Here is a 23,402-nt window from a genome sequence, read left to right as displayed (position 1 = left end):
GTACAAGAAAAGGGTATTGTGCATGTTCTAAATTTGAATTTAACTGTCTATGTATATAGTCAATAAGAAATGATTTTCCAGTGCCTGATGTGCCTTGAATAATTAAATGTAATGGTGAAGAATACAAATTCTGTTCAACATGAGTTTTAATGATATCAAGTGTAATAATTTGGTTTCTTGCAAGCTCATAGTTAGTAGGTGCATTTAAATGCGGGTTGGCAATGGTGTGGGGTGTTTGGCTCTTCTCTGTCAAAATAAATTGAGATGCTTTTGAATGCAGTGTTTCATCAGGTATAGAATCAGTCCAATTAAAGTTTAGATCAAAATCGTGTCTGCCAAGCATTTGAAGAGTAGCAACGTCAAAGTTGTTTGATGATTCCATTTGTGACAAGAACTCTGATTCGTACAGATCTTGATGAGTAGATTGTTGAATGTCATCTGGTTGCAGCTCTTCACTATTTTATGTTGTAATGTGTTCTTCAATTCCATTTACATGTCAGCGGATGTAATTTGTACTTTGAAAATGTTTCCAATTTATTATAATTTCTTCAATTGAGTTTCCAATATGTAGAGGGATGATTCGAAATGGTTTGTAAAGAAGCAATTCACTCCAGCAAAAACTTTCAAAACTGTTGTCATCTTGTAAAGGTAAATATTTGTGTTGTGGGTAGACATTTACAATAGCCGGTACCTTTCTTTTCATCCATTTACATGATTTATGTTGGTCAGATTATGTATATAGCTAGGCTGAATGAAGCAGAGTTAGGTTTGCTAATTCTGATGGTCGTTTCATGTAGTTGGAGATGTAAGAAATTGAGGTTTGTGATCCTTCATCACAATTAGCTATGCATTGAAATATTCTTTTGCCAACATTGAGTGTTACAAACTGGCATGTGCAAGATATCAATGGGAGTTTAAGCAGCATGTGACAAGTTTCTTGTGTGCTAATGTCCCTATCAGCAACAATTCCCATCAAGAGTCTTTGGTATGCTAACAGGATTGTATCTTCTAAATTTGTTGATCCAATTATGTGTTTGAGCATATTAGTATAACTTTTTGACTTGTGTTCAGTTTTGGATGTGTATTTTGAGATATATTGTAGAACTGCTTTTTTGGAGCAGACAGGTTGACAGTCAACATTAGCCCTCCATATGGCGAGCATTGTTGGGTTGTGTACATTTAGACGATTGTCATTCCTTGCTGGCTTGTATGATGGGTTATTGTTGTGGTCTAATATGAATGAGGATTCATGTTGTTCAGGCCAAGGAGCTTTGTATTGACATTCAAGTGTTGAGTTTTTTTTTCTCAAGTAGGTATACTCTGAACACTTTGTATGCTGCTGAACAATATTGAGCAATTCAGTATAATCAGTGGAAGGATCAGACCTGGATATGATCTCTGTATCTATAAGACATGGATCTTAAATTGTGGGCATACATTGCCTGTTCAAGCGAGCCTCTTCAGTACGTGGATTCCATGTTGTGATGTACTGGTCAAAGAAGTGTTTAACTGATTAGATACTTGCATGATCTGACCAATCAAGGTTATCAATATTTGGTGCTTCTGGTAACCAAAGGAATCCATGTATATGCGCAGATCCTCGGTGTTGCCATTCATATTTGTACCAATGGTCAATGACTTTCAGTTGTTTGACAATGACTTCATCACGAAAGATTTGAAATCTTAAGTGCAAGTATAAAGCTGTAATATGTGAATTATTGACTAAATTTTCAATAAATTGTCTTCTGTTGTTGTGTATAGTAGTTGGCTTTATTTTTGGCAATAACTTATGCAAGTCTGGCCATTTTTTATCAGCTGAGCTTAAGGTAAAGAACATTGTAGGTGCACCTAACTGTTCTATCATTGTTGTAAGGTCTCATCGGGATTTGCTCCAAAATGCTCGTGTACCACGCAACGAGGCTGCATATCGCATGATATGTTTTGGTAATTTATTTGAGGGTGTATTTTGTAAGTATTCTTTTAGACCATGAAGATTGTGTGGAAGACTATCTTCTAGATTAGTCTTAATGAACACAACAACTGATTGTTGGGATCAATGTCTCATCATAAGATTGTAGATATAATATCTAAAGCACACATGTTGACCAAATCTTTGATCATAATATTTGATCAGGTGCAAAGCATATTCATGTAAATGTACATGCCTTATTCTTTGTTGTAGTGGTAAAGCCTTTCCAGAAGGGAAGAGTGTTGGGAATGCCATGGAAAGGAGGCCCTCTGTATTGTACTCATTGATAGGCGATGTACTGATTTGTGGCCAAGCAACATCATTGTTGTTGGTATTATCTAGATGTAGGATGATTTTTATGGCATTAAGTTCTGGTATTGATGATGGTAGTTGTGGAATGAATGAGGAAGTGTTCTCCACTATTTGTTCGTCATTGTTAATATTCAGCAGAGTTGGATTATCTTGAATAATATCTTCTTGAGGTGAATGCACTGAATGCAATAGCTCTATAATGTCAGTGCTTTGGTCTGGTAATAGATGCACTGCATCTAGATCAATGACTACATCCTTGTAGTATTGATCATGTTTCATTTTGTAAGTCAATGCATCCATGATGTGAAATCTATTCACATAATAGTCATAAGTTAATCCTTGCAAATTGGTTCTACAGACAATAAGAATTTCTAAATGCTTAATTTGACGGGGCAATGTTATTGCAATTTTAGAAATATCTTATGGGAAGTTAATTGTGTGGCCAGAATATTTGTATTGTCCTCCCCTTGCATGCGTTACTTGCAAAATAGGGGTAATTCTTGCTATGATCATTTCTTCTACTTGAGAAAGAGACTTTAAAACAGAAGGTTGCTCACCTGGGTCCATGTTGTTTGATAATGAGAAACGGTGGAGGCCTTTTTCAGCACAACATCTCATGCACATAACTACGTGATTGACTTTTTAAAAAGTCATGCCCACATACATTTCTTTACAAACAGTACATGGCGCACACCTTTTGTGTGCTCCAAAGTGCGCTCCAAGGTGTGCACCATGACGTGCACCTCTGGTGCGCACGAAGTTGGAGCTTAGTTTGCCCCGGGTGCGCACCTTGGTAAACATATGCACATATATAACTACACATATATATATCAAAAAATCTAAAACTATGAATATATATATATATATATATATACGCGCGCGTGTGCGTGTGTGCGTGTGTGTGTAATTCTTTGTTGCTGTTAGTTGCTTGCTTTTTTAAAAGCATTATTCTAATATAGGTATGCACAGATATAGTAATTTATGATACATACAAATGTATGTATACATATACACATGTATATATACATATCAATTAAATATTCAAAGTTCTGTATACAAACATATGCACATATATAACTACACATGTATATATCAAAAAGACTAAAACTAAGAATTATTTTAGTATATGTGTGTGTGTGTGTATGTATAATTCTTTGATACATACAGATGTATGTATATATACACGTGTATATATACATATTAATCAAATATATGAAAATTTGTATATATAGATATGCACATATATAAGTACACATGTATATCTGCAGAATTCTATAACTATGAATAATTCTGGTGTTGTATAGTTATACAAATAGATATGAAAAAAAGAAGAAGATATATGTGCATATATGTATAAATTTTCTGCAAATAAGGTAGACTACAGTACATTTAAAAGTAATGAGCATGAGTGAAAAAAACTTATGTTAGGAGGAAAGAATTTCAAAGAGATAAGAAATAGATGTAAGAAATGTACATATAGATATTTATAGAAGCAACCATGTGTTCATAAAAGGTAATTGTTTGTATTTGTAAAACTATTAAATATGTAAATTATCTAATGTAATAATTGTATTATAAACTGAAAGTTTAATAATTAGGAAAGATCCTTTATAATTCTAAGCTTGTGTACTTAGGCGACCAATTTCTGCAAGTAGTGCATCACACTTAGCTTTGAAGTCAACAGGAGAGACTTTATTGACTGTGACTTTCATCTTTGATTCCAAATTGTATGTGTCAGTGGACACCAGGAGTGTGAATGAATAGTGATGTGACAGAAGCCTTTTAATCACTGAGCAAGGTGTTTCTGTTGTTGTTGCATCATTTTCCAGTGCACAAAGCTCTTTTGCAATTTTGTGTAGCAAGTGAATGCCAACGTCATCAAATGCAGTGGCCCAGAGAGTACCTATGGCATCTTGTAACTTTACTGGAAAGAGGTAACTATAGTTGCAGTCTTGCATAGTCATGTCACATCTAGGGCAGAACCAAGAATCATCAGCTTGCTGCGTACATTTTTTTTTGCAAGGCCTTCCATTGACTATTAGTGGACAAGCTGCGTAATAGAAACTTTTATCAGTTACATTTACAAAATGCAGAACAACCAGCAAAGTAGTCTGAATTGTTTCTGGTTTGATACTCATCCTCTCACGGATTGAAGAAATAGTCATTCTACTATATTTCCCATCTATGTGGATAGTTTTTGGAACAAAGGGTACACCAAGCAAAGGGTCCTTTCCGCTTAATGTTAGAGAATCTGCCTCTGGAAAAGGTGGGTTGATATGTAATGTGGTGGCAGCTGTTATGTTTACAAGCTTTCCATTGAAGTAGCCAACACGAGCATTACACAAAGCAAGGATAACCACACTATCATTGGTCAACATGTTTTTCAATTCTAGGCCTTTTTGTTCTGTCATTGGACCCCATAGGTTGATGTCAATTGTTGATCTAGACAGATCATTAATTTTGACAACTCGCTTTTGTGTTTGACAGCCATCTTTCCTGTGTATTGGAATGATATCTCCAATGTATAAAACAAGACCAATTATGTCAACCAACGTGTTATTGGTTAGATGAAACAATTCACTAATGGGCGTGAAAGGAGAATGTTGTTGATCTGCTTGTTCTTTGTTGCTGCAATGTTTTAGTATGGTTGTATCAGATAAGATGATTTCTAAATGACTGTTTAGTTTGTTGTACCTCATGTTCGCTTCCTTAATGGATCCCTTTGAAATAATGTGAACCCACTTCCACATGGTTAGAGTGTAACTAAGCTATTTCATCAAAGCATGTGACTCTAATTTTACAACCCTCACAATCAACAATGTCAAAGCTAAACACGTGCCCAATTTTTGTGGCTCTTCTATTTGCCTTAATAGGGCGTTTATGAGTAACTCTGCCTTTGATTGTCCATTTATTTTGGTATGGATTCAAAGTTTTGATAGGGCTTATATTTTTAGAAGTCGTCATTCGTGGGGATGACAATTCAGTAGAAAATTGAAGAGGTCGTTTAGATGTTGATGGTGTGTCCTCAGACATTATTTCAAGTTGTTGTTCTTTGAACAGGTATACTGGTTTACCAAAGAATGGACAATCACTTTGTTTCTCTTGCAGACTAAGTATTACAATAGTCCTATGAAAAGAAAAGACTTCTTTTTAAATTACTCTCAATTATACTTGAAATCAATTAAATAGAGATCAAACATATTGTATTTAATAACCATAGTTTGTTTCCTACCTTGTGTTCCATATGTATCTGCATGTATAACTCGATAACTAGACTATTGTGCCTATTTTTAGAATATCTAAATCTATCAAAATAGCATATTTAGACGGTAAGATTGCTAACTGCATGTATGTGCCATCAGATAAGACTAATTTATGTCTGTCAGTATCATTTGTGTTGTTCTGCATTTTCTGAAATGACAAAACTTGTAGCAATGCTGAAGGAAGCTCATCCCCAGCATTGATAGATTGAATTGCAAAAGGGGTAGGGGCATACTGTTGGGTATTTTCCTACAAAAAATAATATGAATATAGAGGATTTAATTTTAGTGCTAAGCAGGTCATAAATGTGCTTACTTGTTAATGTAAAACATGTGTTAGTAGAGTATGTAATCAAGCTATGTTATCTATAGAGTATTCATCTACTTTTGGAATATGGTATGAAAAAAGGGTGCATGTGGTAATGAAAAGGATGGTATGGAAAAGAGATGTATTGTCAAAAAAAAGAACATAAAAGCTTTCTATTTTGAAAAGGTTTGATAATTTAGCTTACCAAACTGTCAATTGTGGAGTGCTTTATCGGTTCAGAGGTGGTTGCTGGAGATGCCATTGTGCATATAGACCTTTTTTGTTTGAGACAAATCTCACAACTTAGCGTACATGTCAGTTCATGTTATGACAAAAAGTTAATTTATTTAATCCTAAAAGTTTTATTTATTGGAAGATTTGAATATTGTACAACTCGTATGAAATAAACAAAACTTCATGCAAGGATATTGTATTTACCTGTTTGTTAGTTTCAAAATCCTTTTAGATTTAATCTGAGGATAAATTCTGTGTCGCCTTGACTGGTATATTGACTTGCAGAATAAAGTTAATTGAGTTCCTGTTATGACGTTTAAAATATTCTGTTAGAATAGATTGAATGCCATAATGGGCAGACTAATTCATTGTGGTTGCTAAATATGCAACAAAATCCTACTAAACAGAAAAAACTATTGCTAATTCAAATTGAGGATTGTAGTTCTTTTTTTGTATTGTGTTATTTAGTAGTTCTTCGTTTGGGCAAGTTTAGGTAAGTGGTGAACTAAGCATATTGAAGATGGAGAAATTGTAGCTACATTAAGGTGGATTTTTTTTTTATGATTTTGATAGTTAAAAGTAAATTACAAGCATGATGAACTGTATTTCTTATATCAGAATACAATCACAACACGATTAAAACTGATGAAAGGCATATATGCATAAGAACAACAAAATTAGCTCAGCATAGACTAATGATGATAGAGTTTAAATTTTGTTTCAAATGGTAATGAATTGATCACAATGTGATTGAAACATGTATTTAGAAGGACAATTGGTCATATGCTGACAAGCTTAAAAAACATAAAGTATCACTTTATGATTTACATATTCGAGAACATGTTAGCAAAATATGAGTTCATCTCATCTAAGACCATTCATATGAGATGCATTTGTTTGTTTTGAATGTTAATCAAAATATGAATGTAGCTTTTCAAAGACTCAACAATTACATAATCAGAGGATCTACCCAAGCAACCAATCCAAGCTCGTTATCACTCCATTTAAATACTCTGTCTCCCAATGTGAAAATAACCGTTGGATCAGTTAATTGTTCAGCACTTGGTATTGGTAGAGGCGCTAATTCGATACTATGTATGGTTGTTACAACACTACAAGATGTAGAGAGGCTTTCTATTGATTGGTTGGGTAATTTATATTCGTAGTGCTGAATTATCTCTCTGAGGTTTCTTTTTAACTTGTTGCTCTCTTGCAACATCCTTTCAATGACATTGTTTTTGATTAAGTAAAAACAAGTTTTAAGGGACCCGAAACCCAATTACATTCGAAATATATTCAAGAAGGAAACAAAACAAGACAACTGCAAAAGACCAGCAGAAAAACCAACAGCAGAGAAAAGGACAGCAAGAGGCCAACAAGAAATTGACCCCAAGCCTAGCATTACAAGAAAATTAAAAACTCTTCATAGTTTCCTCAGCATTTTGCACCAAGAGCATCATTGCCTTGGCCGCTTCCCTCAGGTCGTTGTTTTCTTGTACAATCTGACTCTCTTTCATTTTTGTGTCCTTCTCAGCAGTAGTCTGCCTAGTTCTGTGCCTAGGGTTCTGGTGGGTTAGGCTAGAAGTTGGAGCATCTTCTATAATTACCAGGTTCTTCTCCTGGTTTTTCTTTTCCAGATGATCCAGTAGCGCATTCATATTCTGGGAAGAAACTTTAAGGACTTGGAGGCTATGGTTCATAAGGCTTTTCAATGCTTTCTCATTACGGGCCATCCGGGTGTTGACATTGTCTTTGTCCTCCTCCACCTATTCTTTCATGGTTTTAATAACGTCCTCCAAATGTTTTAGGTCGCCTTTTATCAGATCTTTCTCCAGCCAGTCCTCCATCTCCATTTCCTCCTCTGCTTCACTGTTTTCCATATCCTCATTCTGTTTCCCAAAGTCAGACATCTTAATCAGCTTATTGATCTTATCTTCTAGCTCCCTTTGCTTACCTTGCATGCTGGTGATGTTTTCAACAACCCACTTCTGGAAATTGAAGAATTCAATGGTGTAGTTGCAGGCGTTGTCCAAGATGGTATCCACAGAGTCCTTGCTCTGTTCAGTCTCCTCAGCATTAGGGTTGTCACCCTCCTTAGGATTCAGAGCCTCATTCTCGCTTTCCAAACCCTTAAGGTTGGAGTGAGGGTTCTCAGAATTTCCCCCTTACTTACCTTCACCATAGTTCTCATCCTTGTTTGGCTCCATTTCAGTATCAGTGTCCTTATCCTTTCCCTCTTCTTCATCATAATGCACATCCTTTTCTTCATGCTCTATTTCAACTTTCTTTTTTTTATGGGTAGGGGTGCTGGGCTGATCCCCATTCGAATTAGAGTCTTTGCATTTCTCAGATATATGAGCATTGATGATCAAAGGATCATCCTTGGTTGCCCTAGCCTTATCCTTAATATGTTCATAAATAAGTAGAATGAGTCCCTGGTGAGCTAAAGGATAGGAACTAGGCTTTTTAGCATAGTCGGCAAGGCTCTTGTTTAGAGAGGAGGCTAAATAGAAGGACAAGGATATTTTAGCCCCATGGTGGAAATGGTTCAGGATAGCGAAATGATAGTTATAAATTTTTGTAAATCTGCCATCCACAGTCAAATATTCCATTAAAGCCCTAAGAACTTTTTGCCAGAAAGGCTTTACCTATTGGGGGGTGTAGTAGGATATGTTGTCCTTCTTCGCAAGGTTGCCCTTCTCGTCCTCCGTCTTCGAGAAATTTTTGAAATCCTCAACGGCATACTTCCGATCCTTGTAGAATTTAGTCCCCTCCATCTTGAGTCCCGTGACCTCTGCAATCAAATTTTCATTGATTTGCCAAATCTCCCCAAACAGGGTAGCCCTGTTGTTGCTCTAGCTTTTAGCAAAACCGTAAGACATAGAGTTTCTGCTTCCATGAAGCTTCTCCATATAATCAGTGAAGCCGTGTTTGTGGAGCCTTCTTCAAACCTTTCTTTTGCTCTTCCAATTCTCACAACCTAGAGGCTCATTCCTATTTAGGTTACTGCCCATTCTGATTTCCAAGTAAAGATACCCTCTGCTGTAGTTCTCAATCCACGAATAAAACTCTGAAAACTTGTTATTTCTGGATTCCCCGTGTAAAAACTCTTTCATAGTTTTGAAGTTGCTACTCATGTCCACACAAACCCAGCTATTATTACTATTATCTTTCGCACACATATGATCTTGGTTATGATTTCGAGAAACACTCATCATCTGACAGTTAATCCGCCCCCAAAATCTGTCATTGGTACTCGTTTCCCATAAATAAATCATGAGATTAACTTGATCCATTGATGCGATCAAAGTATAATTGCTCTTTAATCTCCTGTTTGATGTGAGTTTCTCCAATGTATTTGACATCCTTCTCCAAATTGCTAGCTGGAGGCTCTTTAGCATTGCCAGAGCTTCAGCCACATGGTTATTTTGGGTCCCAAAAGGAGAAGCAAAAGCAGCAATGCAAATTCCTTGAGCATTTCTAATAACTCCCCCTCCACCAGCCTTTCCAGGGTTCCCTTTAGCCGCCCCATCAAAATTTACTTTTATCCAGTCATAATCAAGAAACCTCCATACAATGTTATCTCTCTTCTTCTTCTTTTCCAATCTGTAGACCTTATGCATTAGGTTCCATTCAGTAAGGATGTCTTTTTCCATATCATTTGTATTTGTAGTAGACCATTGCTGATTATTCTTGTGAGGAATGTTGATGTTCTCCTTTATAGCCCTGCATATTTTTTCAAAGACCACTTGAGTATTACACTTAACTTCCCTAAATATCCTATTATTCCTTTCTTTCCAAATGCCCCAGCATATCATGGGGAGGGTCAAAGACCACAGGTTCTTGATGATTTGGCATTTGGTTGGAAAATTCCATTGCCAGATGATATCCTTGATGCTCTTGTTCATGACCTAGTTAATTTTCCATTTTTCCCACATTTTGCACCAAATATCCCAGGTGAAGGAGCAGTGGAAAAATAGGTGATCAACTGATTCCCCCTCCTTCTGGCAAAGCTCACATCTATTAGGGAATTTGAAACCCCTTTGGATTAAATTGTCAAGAGTAAGGGTGCTATTATGAGAAGCAAGCCAAAAGAAAATGTTGACTTTAGGGATCAGAATGTTGTTCCAAACTTTACTCCAAATGGGATTACTGGTTTGAGAGAAGGTGTTTTTATAGGCAGAAGCAATTGTAAATTCATCTTTAGGATCACTTTTCTAGAGGAAAACATCATCATAGCCTTTGTTAGGGGAAAAGGGCAGCAACTCCTTCTAGAGAGAGGAAAATCCAGAATGGAGGTCATCAAGCCTAACCCACTTATTCTCCTTCCAATAGTCACATACCATAAGCCCAAACCTCCTTTTACAGTCTTCAATAATTTGACTATTGTTTTGATCATAAAGGGCTTCATTCTTCATCCAGGGGTCTTCCCACAACCTTATTATGTCACCTTTTCCAAGGACCCATCCAGCCCCAACTTTTGCCACTTTTATGGATTTGGTAATACTATTCCAGATGAAGGATCCAACAGGGATATCTTCAGAGTTAAGGATCCCTTGGATAGTTTGATTCTGAATGTATTTGTCAAACCAAATTTGATTCCAATCTTTCTTAGTGTCATAGGCTCTCCATAACTGTTTAGCAAGAAGAGCTTTGTTAAAGGTTTTTAGAGCTTTAATCCCCAGCCCTCCTTTGTTCTTTGGTCTACTTTGTCCCAGGCAACCAGAGGTATTCTCTTTTTTTCTTCCACTCCTGACCATAAAAATCTCTTCTGGATTCTTTCCATAGCTTCAGCAAATTTAGCCGGAATACCAAACAGGCTGAGGGCATAAACAGGGAGATTTTGAAGAGTAGCTTGAAGGAGCTACATTTTCCTGGCCTGAGATAACATTGAGCCTTTCCATCTAGCAAGTCTTTTATTAATTTTATCAATAAGCATATTCCAGAAGGAATTTGGGGGAGCTAACCCTAAAGGAAGGCCAAGATAGGTGGAAGGGAGCATTTCCACTTTGCACCCAATGATGTTAGCAATTTTCTGTTGTCTTGTGATCAGAGTATTGAGGAAGTACATAGCCGATTTGTCCCAATTAACTTGCTGACCAGTTGCCAAGGCATAGGAGTTAAGAGCTATTTTGAAGGCATCAGCCTCCTTGACCGAAGAATATCCCATGAGGATAGTGTCATCAACAAACTGTTGATGAGTGCAAAAAACATTAGCAGAGGAAGGTTGAAGACCTTTTATAGTTTTTCTTTGTTTCAACTTATGAATCAATCTGCTCATACTTTCAGCCAATATGGTAAAAAGGATAGGAGATATGGGATCTCCTTGTCTTAGCCCTCTTGAAGTTTTAAAAAAGTTTGTTGGAGATCCATTAATCAGAATAGAAAACATAGGAGTAGTGATCAGTTCTCTGATTATTTTGATAACCTTATCTTCAAAACCAAAAGCCCCCATGATTTTAAAGAGAACATCCCACTCAACTCTATCATAAGCCTTTGCCAGATCCAGCTTTATCAAGAAACCTTCTTTTTTAGCAACACTGAGGGAATGAATGTTCTCATGAACAAGAATGATTGAGTCTAGGATCTGCCTACCAGGAACAAAACCTTTCTGCTCCTCAGATATGATGAAAGGAAGCACCGCCAAAATTCTAGTGGTCAAAACTTTGGATATAATTTTGTAGAAAGAGTTGCATAGGCTAATTGGCCTAAATTTTCCCATAGAGTCTGCCCCAGTAACTTTGGGGATTAAGGCTATAAAAGTGTAATTAAGTTCCTTAAGGATTCTTCTGGATTCAAAAAATTCTTTGACCGCATTAACTGTGTCCTCCCCCACAATATGCCATAATTCTTGGAAGAAAAACATAGGGAAGCCGTCAGGGCCCTTAGCTTTATCCCCTTGAAATGAGAAGACAACTTTTTTGATTTCTCCAGCAGACGGGATGGCAGTAAGGGCCTTATTCTGAATAGGGTTAATGACCTTAGGAATAATATTAACCAAATTGAGTTGATGGGTTTGATCAATGTCCTTGTTACTAGAAAGGAGCTGCTTGAAGAATCTGACAGCTTCATCCTTGATTTCATCCTTATTAAGCAGAGTGCTATTTTCAACAGTTAGTCTTGTGATTCTATTTGTAGCCTTATGTTTTAGAGAAGTCATGTGGAAAAATTTAGTGTTTCTGTCCCCTGCCTTCAGCCATATAGCCCTAGATCTCTGCGTCCAATAGATTTCTTCCCTAGAAATAATGTTGTGGATGTTGACTAGGACCTCATCTTCCATGGATTTGGAATACTTTTTGTAGCCTTCTTTCTGGATTGAATTTTGTATCTGGTCCAGTTCCTCCTTTAATTTTTTCTTTGAATCAAATATATCACCAAAAACCTTCTTGTTCCAGGTCTTAATGTTGGTTTTGATGTTTTGAAGTATTTTGGCAACTTTATACATGGCAGTTCCATTAACATCAAGATTCCACTAGTCAGCAATAGATTTTTCAAGATTAGGGTGGGAGGTTCACATCTTTTCGAAACGAAAAGGGAATCTTTGATTATTCTTAAAATTCTCAGCAACAAAAGAGATGGGATAATGATATGACCCAATTCTATTAATAATAGAAAGAGAGCATCTATGAGAAAGAATCCAATCATTAGAGAGAAGGGATCTATCAAGTCTTACCTGGATGAGATCTTCACCATCTCTTCGGTTAGACCAAGTGTAGTAAGCCCCGTTGAGATCCAAATCAATGAGAGCATTGTCATTAATAAAGCCATCAGGTCAGATCTGCTGTCTGGTTGAGCTTGACTACCTCCAAATTTTTCAATGTCTTGCAGAGGAGTATTGAAATCTCCCATCACAACCTAGCTGTACAGAGGGAATTTTTTCCTTTTATGCTAAACTTTATTCCAGAATTTACTTCTAGCAGATTTGGAGTTAGGGGCATAGATATTAGTGATAACAAATTCCTTACCATCAAAGGTGCTTTTAGCTTTTATGGATAAAATATTGCCATCAACATCAATCATGTCTCTAGAGGTTGTGCTTTTATTCCAGAATATAGCAACCCCTCCTGAGGCTCCATTCGAGCTACTACCACAAACCCTTTCATTTTTGAAAAATTTTAATTTCTCCACTTTCTCTTTACTCATTTTGGTTTCCTGAACTAGGATAATATCCGGATTTTGATCTCGAATGAGGTTCCTTAATATATCCTATTTATTGAGACCATTTAGGCCTCTAATGTTCCAAGATATTACTTTCATTTGGAAGCCTGAGGGCAGGATTCCTTGATAGTTCGCTGCCTTCCATCAGCTATGTTTTGCTTACTCTCCTGGTCCCTATACCATTTCATAGTTTTGCATCCCGGTGGGGATCTTGAGGCCCCAAAACACAGCCTTAGATCTGGTTCTGGTTTTTACTCCATTAGGGCCTCCTACCTTCTTGGTTTTAATTTTCTTTCCATTTCTTGTTGTGTTTTCTTCTTGTTATTCTGCTCTAGATTCATCTTGCATGTTGCTCCATAGATCTTCTCTTTTCTGGGATGAAGTGGTCATATCGACTTCTATATTCTGGAATAAGGCATTTAAGTTTGCTTGCGGCGACCCAAACTTGTTACTCCTTCCTAGTTTTATTTCCTGTTCTTGAAACTCTTCCTCTAAATAGGGTTCATCTTTTTTTGGTATGGGTTCATGAAGATCCTCAAGATGAAAGTCAGTGATATCCTCAATCTCACCATCTTCAAGTGTCTCTTCACTGATTTCATTCTCCTTTGCCTATGACTGTAGAGCCTCAAAGGTATTGCCTATTTTGATCTCAAACTCCTTGGTTTCATTCTTTTTATTCCCCTTCAGGGGGGGTCTTTAGGAGAGTCAGTGCTATCTGCTTTTAGGTGTTCTAGTATACTTACCAAGTTTCCACTTTTTTCTTCTAACTTGTTGCAGTCTTTGTTATTATTTTTTTCTTTCCAAACTGGTTTGTGAATATTTTTTTCTTTCATCACCGGTCTTTTAGGGTGGCTGGGGCAAGCCTTAGCCCAGAGACCTGCTTTTTTGCAAGAGAAGCACACAAATGGGAGTTCAATGACATTGTTAATGCCCTCTATTTCTTTCAATCTTCTATCCATTGTTGAAATTTGATTGTGTTAGTGTGGTTGTTTTCTGTTGGAATAATAGAATGAAAATGCATTACTAAAAAAAGTGAACATAAAAGAATAAGAGAGCTTATCTTTAAGTAGATCATAATTGTTTTTGTAAATCATAATGAATTTACTATTGTCTGATTATAAAAACTTGTAATAATTAGTTGAAGACTTTAAGTTATGTAAATCGACTAATGAGGCAACTTTGACATGGCATAAATCAGATGGATTTCAACAAAACGCTGTGTAAGATGCTGATGTTGGCAACATGGGCGATGGAGGGTGGATAATAAGAATTTCATGGCTGCAATAAATACTTTTTGTTGGGAACAATACAACCTACAAAAGAAATAATTGTCAAAAAAGCACTGAATGACATTTACTTTTAGTACATCATGCTGCATACAACACCATTTGGGATGGTGGGTGGAAGATACAATAGCATTAGGGATGGTGGGTAGAAGACTTTAAATTTGAAGAACACCACGTAATGTTAAAAAATATAAAAAAAATGATTTTCAGACTGCACAGTAATGTAGCAAATATAGCATTACTAACATTCAAAAGTTTTATGGGTTAAATAGTGATACTTTCTTATAGTAGTAATTAATGGCAAGTCTCTATTTCTGCACATGTGCATTTGATAGATGAATGTTTCAAATGCATGATTTCAGATTTTATTGTTTGTCATATCGTAACATCCAACAGTGTAATGTCATTTATGCTAATCTATGTATATTGCAATAGAGCATAGCCATCAATGGCATTACAGTGTTCTTGCTAAGACAATTAGATCTCTAAAATGTAAAAAAACTTGCACCCTAGAAGAAAATTGTTCAGTTTCTTTTACACTCTCTTGGTTATTGCTCTTTCATAATCTTGTTAATGATTACTGTCTTTGTGGATATATAAATTTTAGAATGGATTTACATATTTGTATACATGTATATATATACATGTACTTATATCTATAACTACTATGAACATGTTTAATAATTTTAATATGAATAGATGTACACACACACACACATATATATAAACATTTATGTATAATTATGTATATTGTTTGTGGTAGGCAATGCTTTCACTCTGCAAGACAAGTGCTTAGTTTGACTTATTTTAGTATGTGTCCATATATATATCCATGTGTATATATACAGGTATACATGTGTATATAGATGTAGATACACGTATAAGTGACACTAACTGTTTTAAGAAAATCTGATATATATACATCTATATCTATATACACATGGATATATATTTAAGTATGACCATGAATGCTTTAACTCTACAAGGTAAGTATTCACTTTTACAGTTTAAAGAGTTTGTGAAATGAATAGAACTATAAAATGTCAAAAAACTTCCACTCTGCAAGGGAACTGTACACTTTCTTAGCACAACCAAAATACTTAGCACAACAACAAAAGAAAATACTTTTTATGGTTCATAGCGGATATAAACAACATTGACATTCATGCATATGACCGAGGAGGAAACATTAAAGACAACATCGCTTCAAAAAATGAGCGCACGGATTGATGCCACCCCAAGCAGACAGCTCACAACATCAAAAGAAACCCAACGCACAAGTCACCATGACAAGAAGAATTGCAAGGACAAACATTCCGATCGTTGTCGAAATATCTTACACATTTGCGGTAGAATTCTCCCACTAAAAAGGATACAAATCTTGCGGAAATTATAATCAGTAAATGAGAGCACTAAAGTTAAACCAATAAACAAATGCAAATGCTTGTTACAGTTACTCGGTAGCCATAACCACTTTGACATGCGTGAACAAGGAGCTAGTCGAAAGCACACAAGATTCGACTAAAAGCCTATTGGCTTAGTTAACAAGTTTTTATTGGATTTATATTGAAGGATCACCTGTTTGCTGACATGCAACACTATAATCTAATTAGTTTGAAGGTATGTACCTTATATAATAAGCTGGTCACAAAATCACAATTCTACACATCAATGCCATTATTCTAATGTTGTAAATCTGGATCGTTTTTTAGTGGTTATTTATCTTGCAGAGTAAAAGCTTTCATGTGCACAAAGTCAGTTATCACATTTGCATCAATCTGTGCACACATTTCCTGAAGCAACATTGTATTTAATGTTTTCTTGCCCAACCGTGCGCACAAATGTCAATGTTGTTTATGGCTATTGGTTAACCGTAAAATGTATCTGGTAATGTTACATATAGTCATCGATTCAGGTTTTTCACCCGATGTGACTGTTTTCTTGGTCTCAATTTTGATCTTCTTGGTGAAGGTGTTACCTCTCTCTCTCTCTCTCAGTTATTGTTCTTTCATCATCAAGTTAAACATCTATGCAGTTGGAAACTGTTGTATGTTTAATGTTTTGTGGTGTCATATCCTCGGTTTTTAGCATTGTTCTATTTGAGAATAGTTTCACTCTACAAGGTAAGTGTTTATTTGTATAGTTTATTTCGTTTGAAAATATATTTTTTATGTTGTGCTTATGTGTTTGTTTCATGTCCTTGCAGGGTTATTACGTTGTTTGTGTTGTTCTACTTTTTGTTATCCTCTATTTTTGGCGTTGTTCTGTTTCTTAATGCTTTTATTTTGCAAGGTAAGTGTTTATTTGTAGAGTTTGTTTTGTTTGTAAAGATTTTGGACATCAATACTTTCACTCTACAAGGCAAATGTTTATTTTAAAGTTTGTTCCATTTGTAATGCATTTTTTATAGTGTGCTTATGTTTTTCTGTGGTGTGCTTGCAGGGTTCTTACTTGGTTATGGCCGCTTCAAACTCTAAAATGTAATTTGTTTTGTTGTTGTTGTTGTAAGTATTTTGCTTTGCAAATTTTCTCGTAACATTGGATTTACTTGTCGAGTTAGGTTTTCTTCTGGCTGTGACTATTTTGTTGATGTGGTTTCCAAGCTTCTCGCTGTGAATGGTTTTAGTCTGCAAATTAAGTGTTTATTTTGTTTCATTTGTAATGCATTTTTTTTTAGTGTGCTTATGTTTTTCTGAGGTGTGATTGCAGGGTTCTTACTTTGTTTATGTTGTTTAACTGTTTGTGGACATCACTACTTTTAGACTACAAGGCACCTGTTCACTTTTACAGGCATTAGGGTTTGTGAATGTGTTTGGTCAGTGTCTCTTGGTTATTGGTCTTTCATCATCAAGTTAAATATATTTGCAGTTGGTAAGTGTTGTATGTTTAATGTTTTGTGTTCTCTTTGAGAAGGATTTTAATCTGCAAGGTAAGTGTTTACTAATGTTTCTATTGCATTGTTGTTAATTTACAACGTTATATATGTGATTAGTGTTGTCTGCACATGAAGGCTTTTATTCTGTAAGATAAATAGACTTTTATCTATAAATCCTAGAGACTTCAGAATGGAGTTATTAAAATAGAGATTTGATAAAACTATATATATATATACATACGTACATGTCTATATATATACATGTATATATATATGCGTACATGTGTGTATATATATAGATGTATACATGCCTATATGTACATGTATATGTACATATATATATGTATATGCACATATACATATATCAACACTACAGACCATTGTACGAAAAATAATTATATATATATGTACATCATGTACATACGTACATGTCTATATATATATACATGTGTGTATATATATATACATGTGTATATATATATATACATGTGTATATATATATATACATGTGTATATATATATACACACATGTGTATATATATATATACATGTGTATATATATATATATGCGTACATGTGTGTATATATATAGATGTATACATGCCTATACATACATGTATATATATATGTACATGTGTATATGTACAGATACATATATCAGCACTACGGACGATTGAAAGAAAAATAATTATATATATATATATATATGTACATCATGTGTATATATATGTACGTACATATATGTACATATATATACATGTACATATATATACATGTACATGTATATGTACATATATATATACATGTATATACATATATATATATATATATATATATATATATATATATATATATACATGTATATACATATATATATATGTATATATGTATATATATATATGTATATATATGTACATATACATGTACATGTATACATGTACATATATATATATATATATATATATATGTACATGTATACATGTACATATATATTCATGTATATACATGTATTGGCACTCTGAAAAATTTCTTTACACCAAAATAACACGAATTTCATAAACAATGACAAATTCTGAACACCAAAATAACACAAATTCTATAAACAATGACAAATTCTGAGCATCGTAACATCTGCAAACTTTTTTAACAAACTGATAGATATAAAATTTTGTAAGAACATAAAATAAATGTTCAGAGCTAGCATATATTTATGTACTGTAATTAATGTACGAATTTTAGATTTGATTAGCTGTGTAGCTTTGGAAAGGATCTTACCTTCCACAGATTAAATTTTAATAGATAAGCACCTTGTTGAAGAAATTAGAGCCGTAAAACGTAACACCACTAAGAACCTGCCACCAACAGCGATGAAAATATTAAACATGGAAAACCTATAAATGAAGCATACTTGCAAAAGAAGGAATTAAGAAGTTTGTACTTGCCTTGTAGAGAAAAAGGATTCACAACCACAAATAATAAAACAACAACAATAACCCTAGAAATTAATAGGATTATAAAACAACAATAACTGAGAAAGACCCACAAATAAAAAACACAGACCGACAAATTAGAAACCCAAAAAGGACACTTGCCTTGTAGACTGAAAGGATTCAGATCGAGGAAAAATTCTAACCAAAGTTCTCTACAATAAGCAATAGAGACCGAGAAATTAGAAGCCAAACAAAGAACATTTGCCTTGCAGAGTGAAAGTATTGACGTCCAAAATCTTTACAAACAAAATAAATTGTAAAAATAAACACTTACCTTGCAGACTAAAAGCATCAACAAACAGAACAACGCCAAAAAGAGAGGATATTCAAGAAAAGAACATCAAACATACAATACTTAGCAACCATAATCCTTATTAATTGGGTCACGAAAGAGCAATAACTGAGACAGAAATACCAAACAGCTTCACAAACCCTAATACCTTTTAAAGTGAACAGTATCATTGCAAAGTGAAAGTATTGACGTCCACAAAAAGTGGAACAACACAAACAATGTAATAATCCTGCAAGGACACGAAACAAACACATAAGCACAATATAAAAAATATATTTAAAAACAAAATAAACTGTACAAATAAACACTTACCATGCAGAGTAAAACGGTTCACAAATAGAATAATGCTAAAAACCGAGGATATGAAACCACAGAACATTAAACATACAACACTTTCCAATTACAAAAATGTTTAACTTGATGATGAAAGAACAGTAACCGAGAGAGAGAGAAATAACACCTTCACAAACCCTAATACCTGTAAGAGGGAACACTTGCGTTGCAGAGTAAAAGCAACAAAGTAATAACCGTGCAAGTCCACTACAATGATACATAAGCACACTTTAAAAAAGCATCTTTACAAACGAAATAAACTTTAAAACTAAACACTCACCTTGCAGAGTAAAATCCTTCTCAAACAGAACACTGAACATTAAACATACAACACTTACCAACTACAAAGATATTTAACTTGATGATGAAAGAGCAATAACCGAGAAAGATCGAGCAAACACCTTCACAAACCCTAATACCTGTAAAAGTGAACAGGTGTCTTGCAGACTAAAAGTAGTCACATCCACAAACAGTTAAACAACATAAACAAAGTAAGAACCCTGCAAGCACACTACGAGAAAAAATAAGCACACTATAAAACAATGCATTACAAATTAAAAAAACTTTAAAATAAACACTTACCTTGCAGAGTAAAACCATTCACGGCGAGAAGCTCAGAAATGAGACCAACAAAATAGTCACAGCCAGAAGAAAACCTAACTCGACGACTACATCTAACGTTACCATAAAATTTGCAGAGCAAAATATTTACGACAACAAAACAAATTACATTTTAGGGTTCCAAGCAGCCATAAAGAACGTCGACATTCGTGTACACAGTCAAGGATGAAAACATTAAAGACAACATTGCTTCGAAAAAAGGGCGCACACACAGATGCCACCGCAAGTGGACAGTTGACCAGGAAAAACAAACTCGAACGGACACGTCACCACGCAGGGGAAAACATCGACGAACGTACACGTCACCACACGGGGGAAAACGCTAGCGACAAACATTTCGACGGTCACCGGAATGTCTTGCACTTTCATGACGGGATTCTCCCATTAAAATCCTATCGGCTTAAAAATGAAAATCCATTAATGAGCCTCTTTGCCACACAAAATTAAATGCGAGGGCCAACACTTGAAGTCGTAATATTTTTATTTGTCACTTATGTAAAACATTTTAATGATTTTTATTTTATCATGATACATATATTTTCATATATATCTTGTTATCAATAATACTTATGACAACTGATTTAAATCATTTTAATTAATTTAAATTTTGATTTCACTAGAGTATTGTGTTAACTATATTATTATTTAAATCATTAAAATTTGATTTAATAATGAACAATTTTGTATTCTTTCACCTGAGCCAGTTGGAGACTATATGTTGGGCTCTACCCTTGTCGGAGCCTCATTTTAACCCCACATATAGTCTAAACACAAAATCTATCATCCTACATAGACTTCAATAGCTTCAATAATATTTTAAACACTATCAAGTTGTGCATTTTGAAAAAATATTCACACTTGGCTTTTTTTGCATCTGGAATCAACCTTGAAAATTGAACAAATCATGCCCTGAGGTCATGGGAGTTGGCAATCATGTAGACATTTAATCAAAGATTGAAACGCAAGTGATGGTTTTGAGAAATTCATTCTGAGGTGAGAGTTATCAATTTCTAAAGTGGGCTCTATAATTGACTTTAACCTTGTGCAAGTTTTAGGTTTGCATAAATTCTATTTGGTTTAGGCTTGGAAAAAATATCAAATGGACTGATGGTGCTTCAAAACCTTGCATTAGAGTTTATTGCAATACAAACAATTGCATGGATTAATTGGTTTGGTCTGAAAGTAATCTGGGTGTGAAATATTAATCTCAATAGAGGGCCACTTTGATAAACTTTGTAATGTTTAGGCAATAATTTTAAAAAATTGCAAATAGATTGGGCTTGGAAAAATATTAAATGAGGCCTTGAGATTCTAAAAATGGGCATATGGGTACATTATGTTAGGATAACCAGTGAACAACTGAGAGGGGAGGGGGGGGGGTGAAACAATTGTTAACAAATTATGAAACTTTAAGAACACAAAACCTTTTACCGGAATGCATAAACCAAATACCGAATAACAGATATATCAATTAAGCACAAACATAAATCATAAACCAATTATCATGCATCCACAACACATAACACAAATATTTGTACGTGAAAAACCCAATAAAGGGAAAAACTACGGTGGGAAGCTTACCCACAGTCAGATGATACTTCTGCAGTAAGTATGTGATTACAATAAGGGGTATGCACATGCAGGAAAGACAACCACCTAGAGTGCACTGCTCATCACAAAGGAGCCTAACTGACTACAAAAGAAATCCAGACTACAATCTAGAAATAAGAATGAGCTGCAAGAATAACATCTCCTATGCTTGAGTACAGTTCCGGTTAAGCTCAATATTGGAGGTCTAAAACCTCTTACACAAACCCAATTCGATCACAAGTATGATCGACCAAATCCTCTACATATGATTACAACTTTATTCATACATAGATAATCCCATAACCTTTTTCGATGATCTAAGAAGAGATTTTACATCATATTTATACCAACTTGAGACCTAAATAATTAGGTCAACCACCTAAAAGATTATACAATAAATCCATTACATAAACCCGCAAACCAATGATAAACCAAGTCGGCCTAATACCAAAATAATATTAACCAAACAAAAAATCCAACTGGTAACGCATCGGGAGCATCCGCCAACATGTTACATAAACCGATACATAACCTAGTAGAATAAGACCAGACCTAAAATAGGTCGCCATAATCCAAATGAAATACCACCGATCAAATGGAACATGAACACGATAACCATTAGCATCCTGAAAACCTTTGTAGAAGTCGCACCACCACCACTTAGCGAATTCATTAAAAGATCTTCAACAAAGCACTGTCGGTAAAACCCTTACCGGTAACCAAAAGGATTACTAGAACATATGATAGCTTTCAGATCACCATATCCCAAACCAACTGAATGTGACAAGCATCTGAACCACATGAATGACTGAATTAAACCAATTCCACCAATCAGAATATACCAGAGACAAATCTCTTGATCATTATCAAAGTCCAACCACTCTATCAGAATCTGGTAGACAACCAAATAAGCTAGTGTTGACATCAATGACAAACATCAATGCAACACATAATCAATTCCTCCAAATTTCCAACAATCTCCCCCTTTGGCATTGATGGCAACACTAGATGTGAAAAACATCCAAGTGCCAAGAGAATGCCAAACAAGTCTACCCCAATGGAAGACAACCAACAATCTCCCCAAGATGATATAACAATGAAGTTTTGAACCAAAGACCAAACTCCTCACACGATTGATATCTTTGTTAAGCTCTATTTTTCACATGTATATCTCTCCCCCTTTGACATCAATGCCACAAATATGACATAAACATCAAAGAAAAAGTCATAAAACCTCTAAACCATATAGATGACTACTCCACTTGAGTAGTATCACTATCTCATCAATCCCAAATGAATAATAAATCTGATAAATGCATACTGGATTGATGCTAATCAACATCACTCAAGTCTTTACTGGAGGGGTAGAGACCCCCAGTCTGTCTCTAAAATAATCAAATGATTCCTTAGGAAACGGTTTAGTGAAGATATCTACAATTTTCTCTTTAGTGTTCACATAAACCAATCTGACTTCATTTTCTTCCACCTTCTCCCTCCAAAAAGTTATACTTGATTGATATATGCTTTGTCTTAGAATGAAATACCAGATTCTTTGATATGTCAATAGCAACAGAGTTATCACAATGAATAACTACCAGTTCATTGCAATCTACCCTTATATCCTTCAACATTTGCTTCATCCATAGAACTTGTGTGCAGTTAGTAGAAGCAACAA

The 23,402-nt window shown here is 34.9% G+C and overlaps 1 protein-coding gene across 1 annotated transcript; it reads right to left on the bottom strand.

Moving 5' to 3' along the window:
• Nucleotides 1-3,897: 3,897 nt before the first annotated feature.
• Nucleotides 3,898-4,980, bottom strand: LOC131875130 (replication protein A 70 kDa DNA-binding subunit A-like). Its single transcript, XM_059219158.1, has one exon. It carries the CDS (start codon nucleotides 4,978-4,980, stop codon nucleotides 3,898-3,900), a length of 1,083 nt encoding a protein of 360 aa, XP_059075141.1.
• Between the last annotated feature and the right edge of the window lie 18,422 nt (nucleotides 4,981-23,402).

This window comes from Cryptomeria japonica, chromosome 4 (assembly GCF_030272615.1).
Source record: "Cryptomeria japonica chromosome 4, Sugi_1.0, whole genome shotgun sequence".
Classification (NCBI taxonomy): Eukaryota; Viridiplantae; Streptophyta; class Pinopsida; order Cupressales; family Cupressaceae; genus Cryptomeria; species Cryptomeria japonica.
This window is presented reverse-complemented; position numbering and strand designations above follow the sequence as displayed.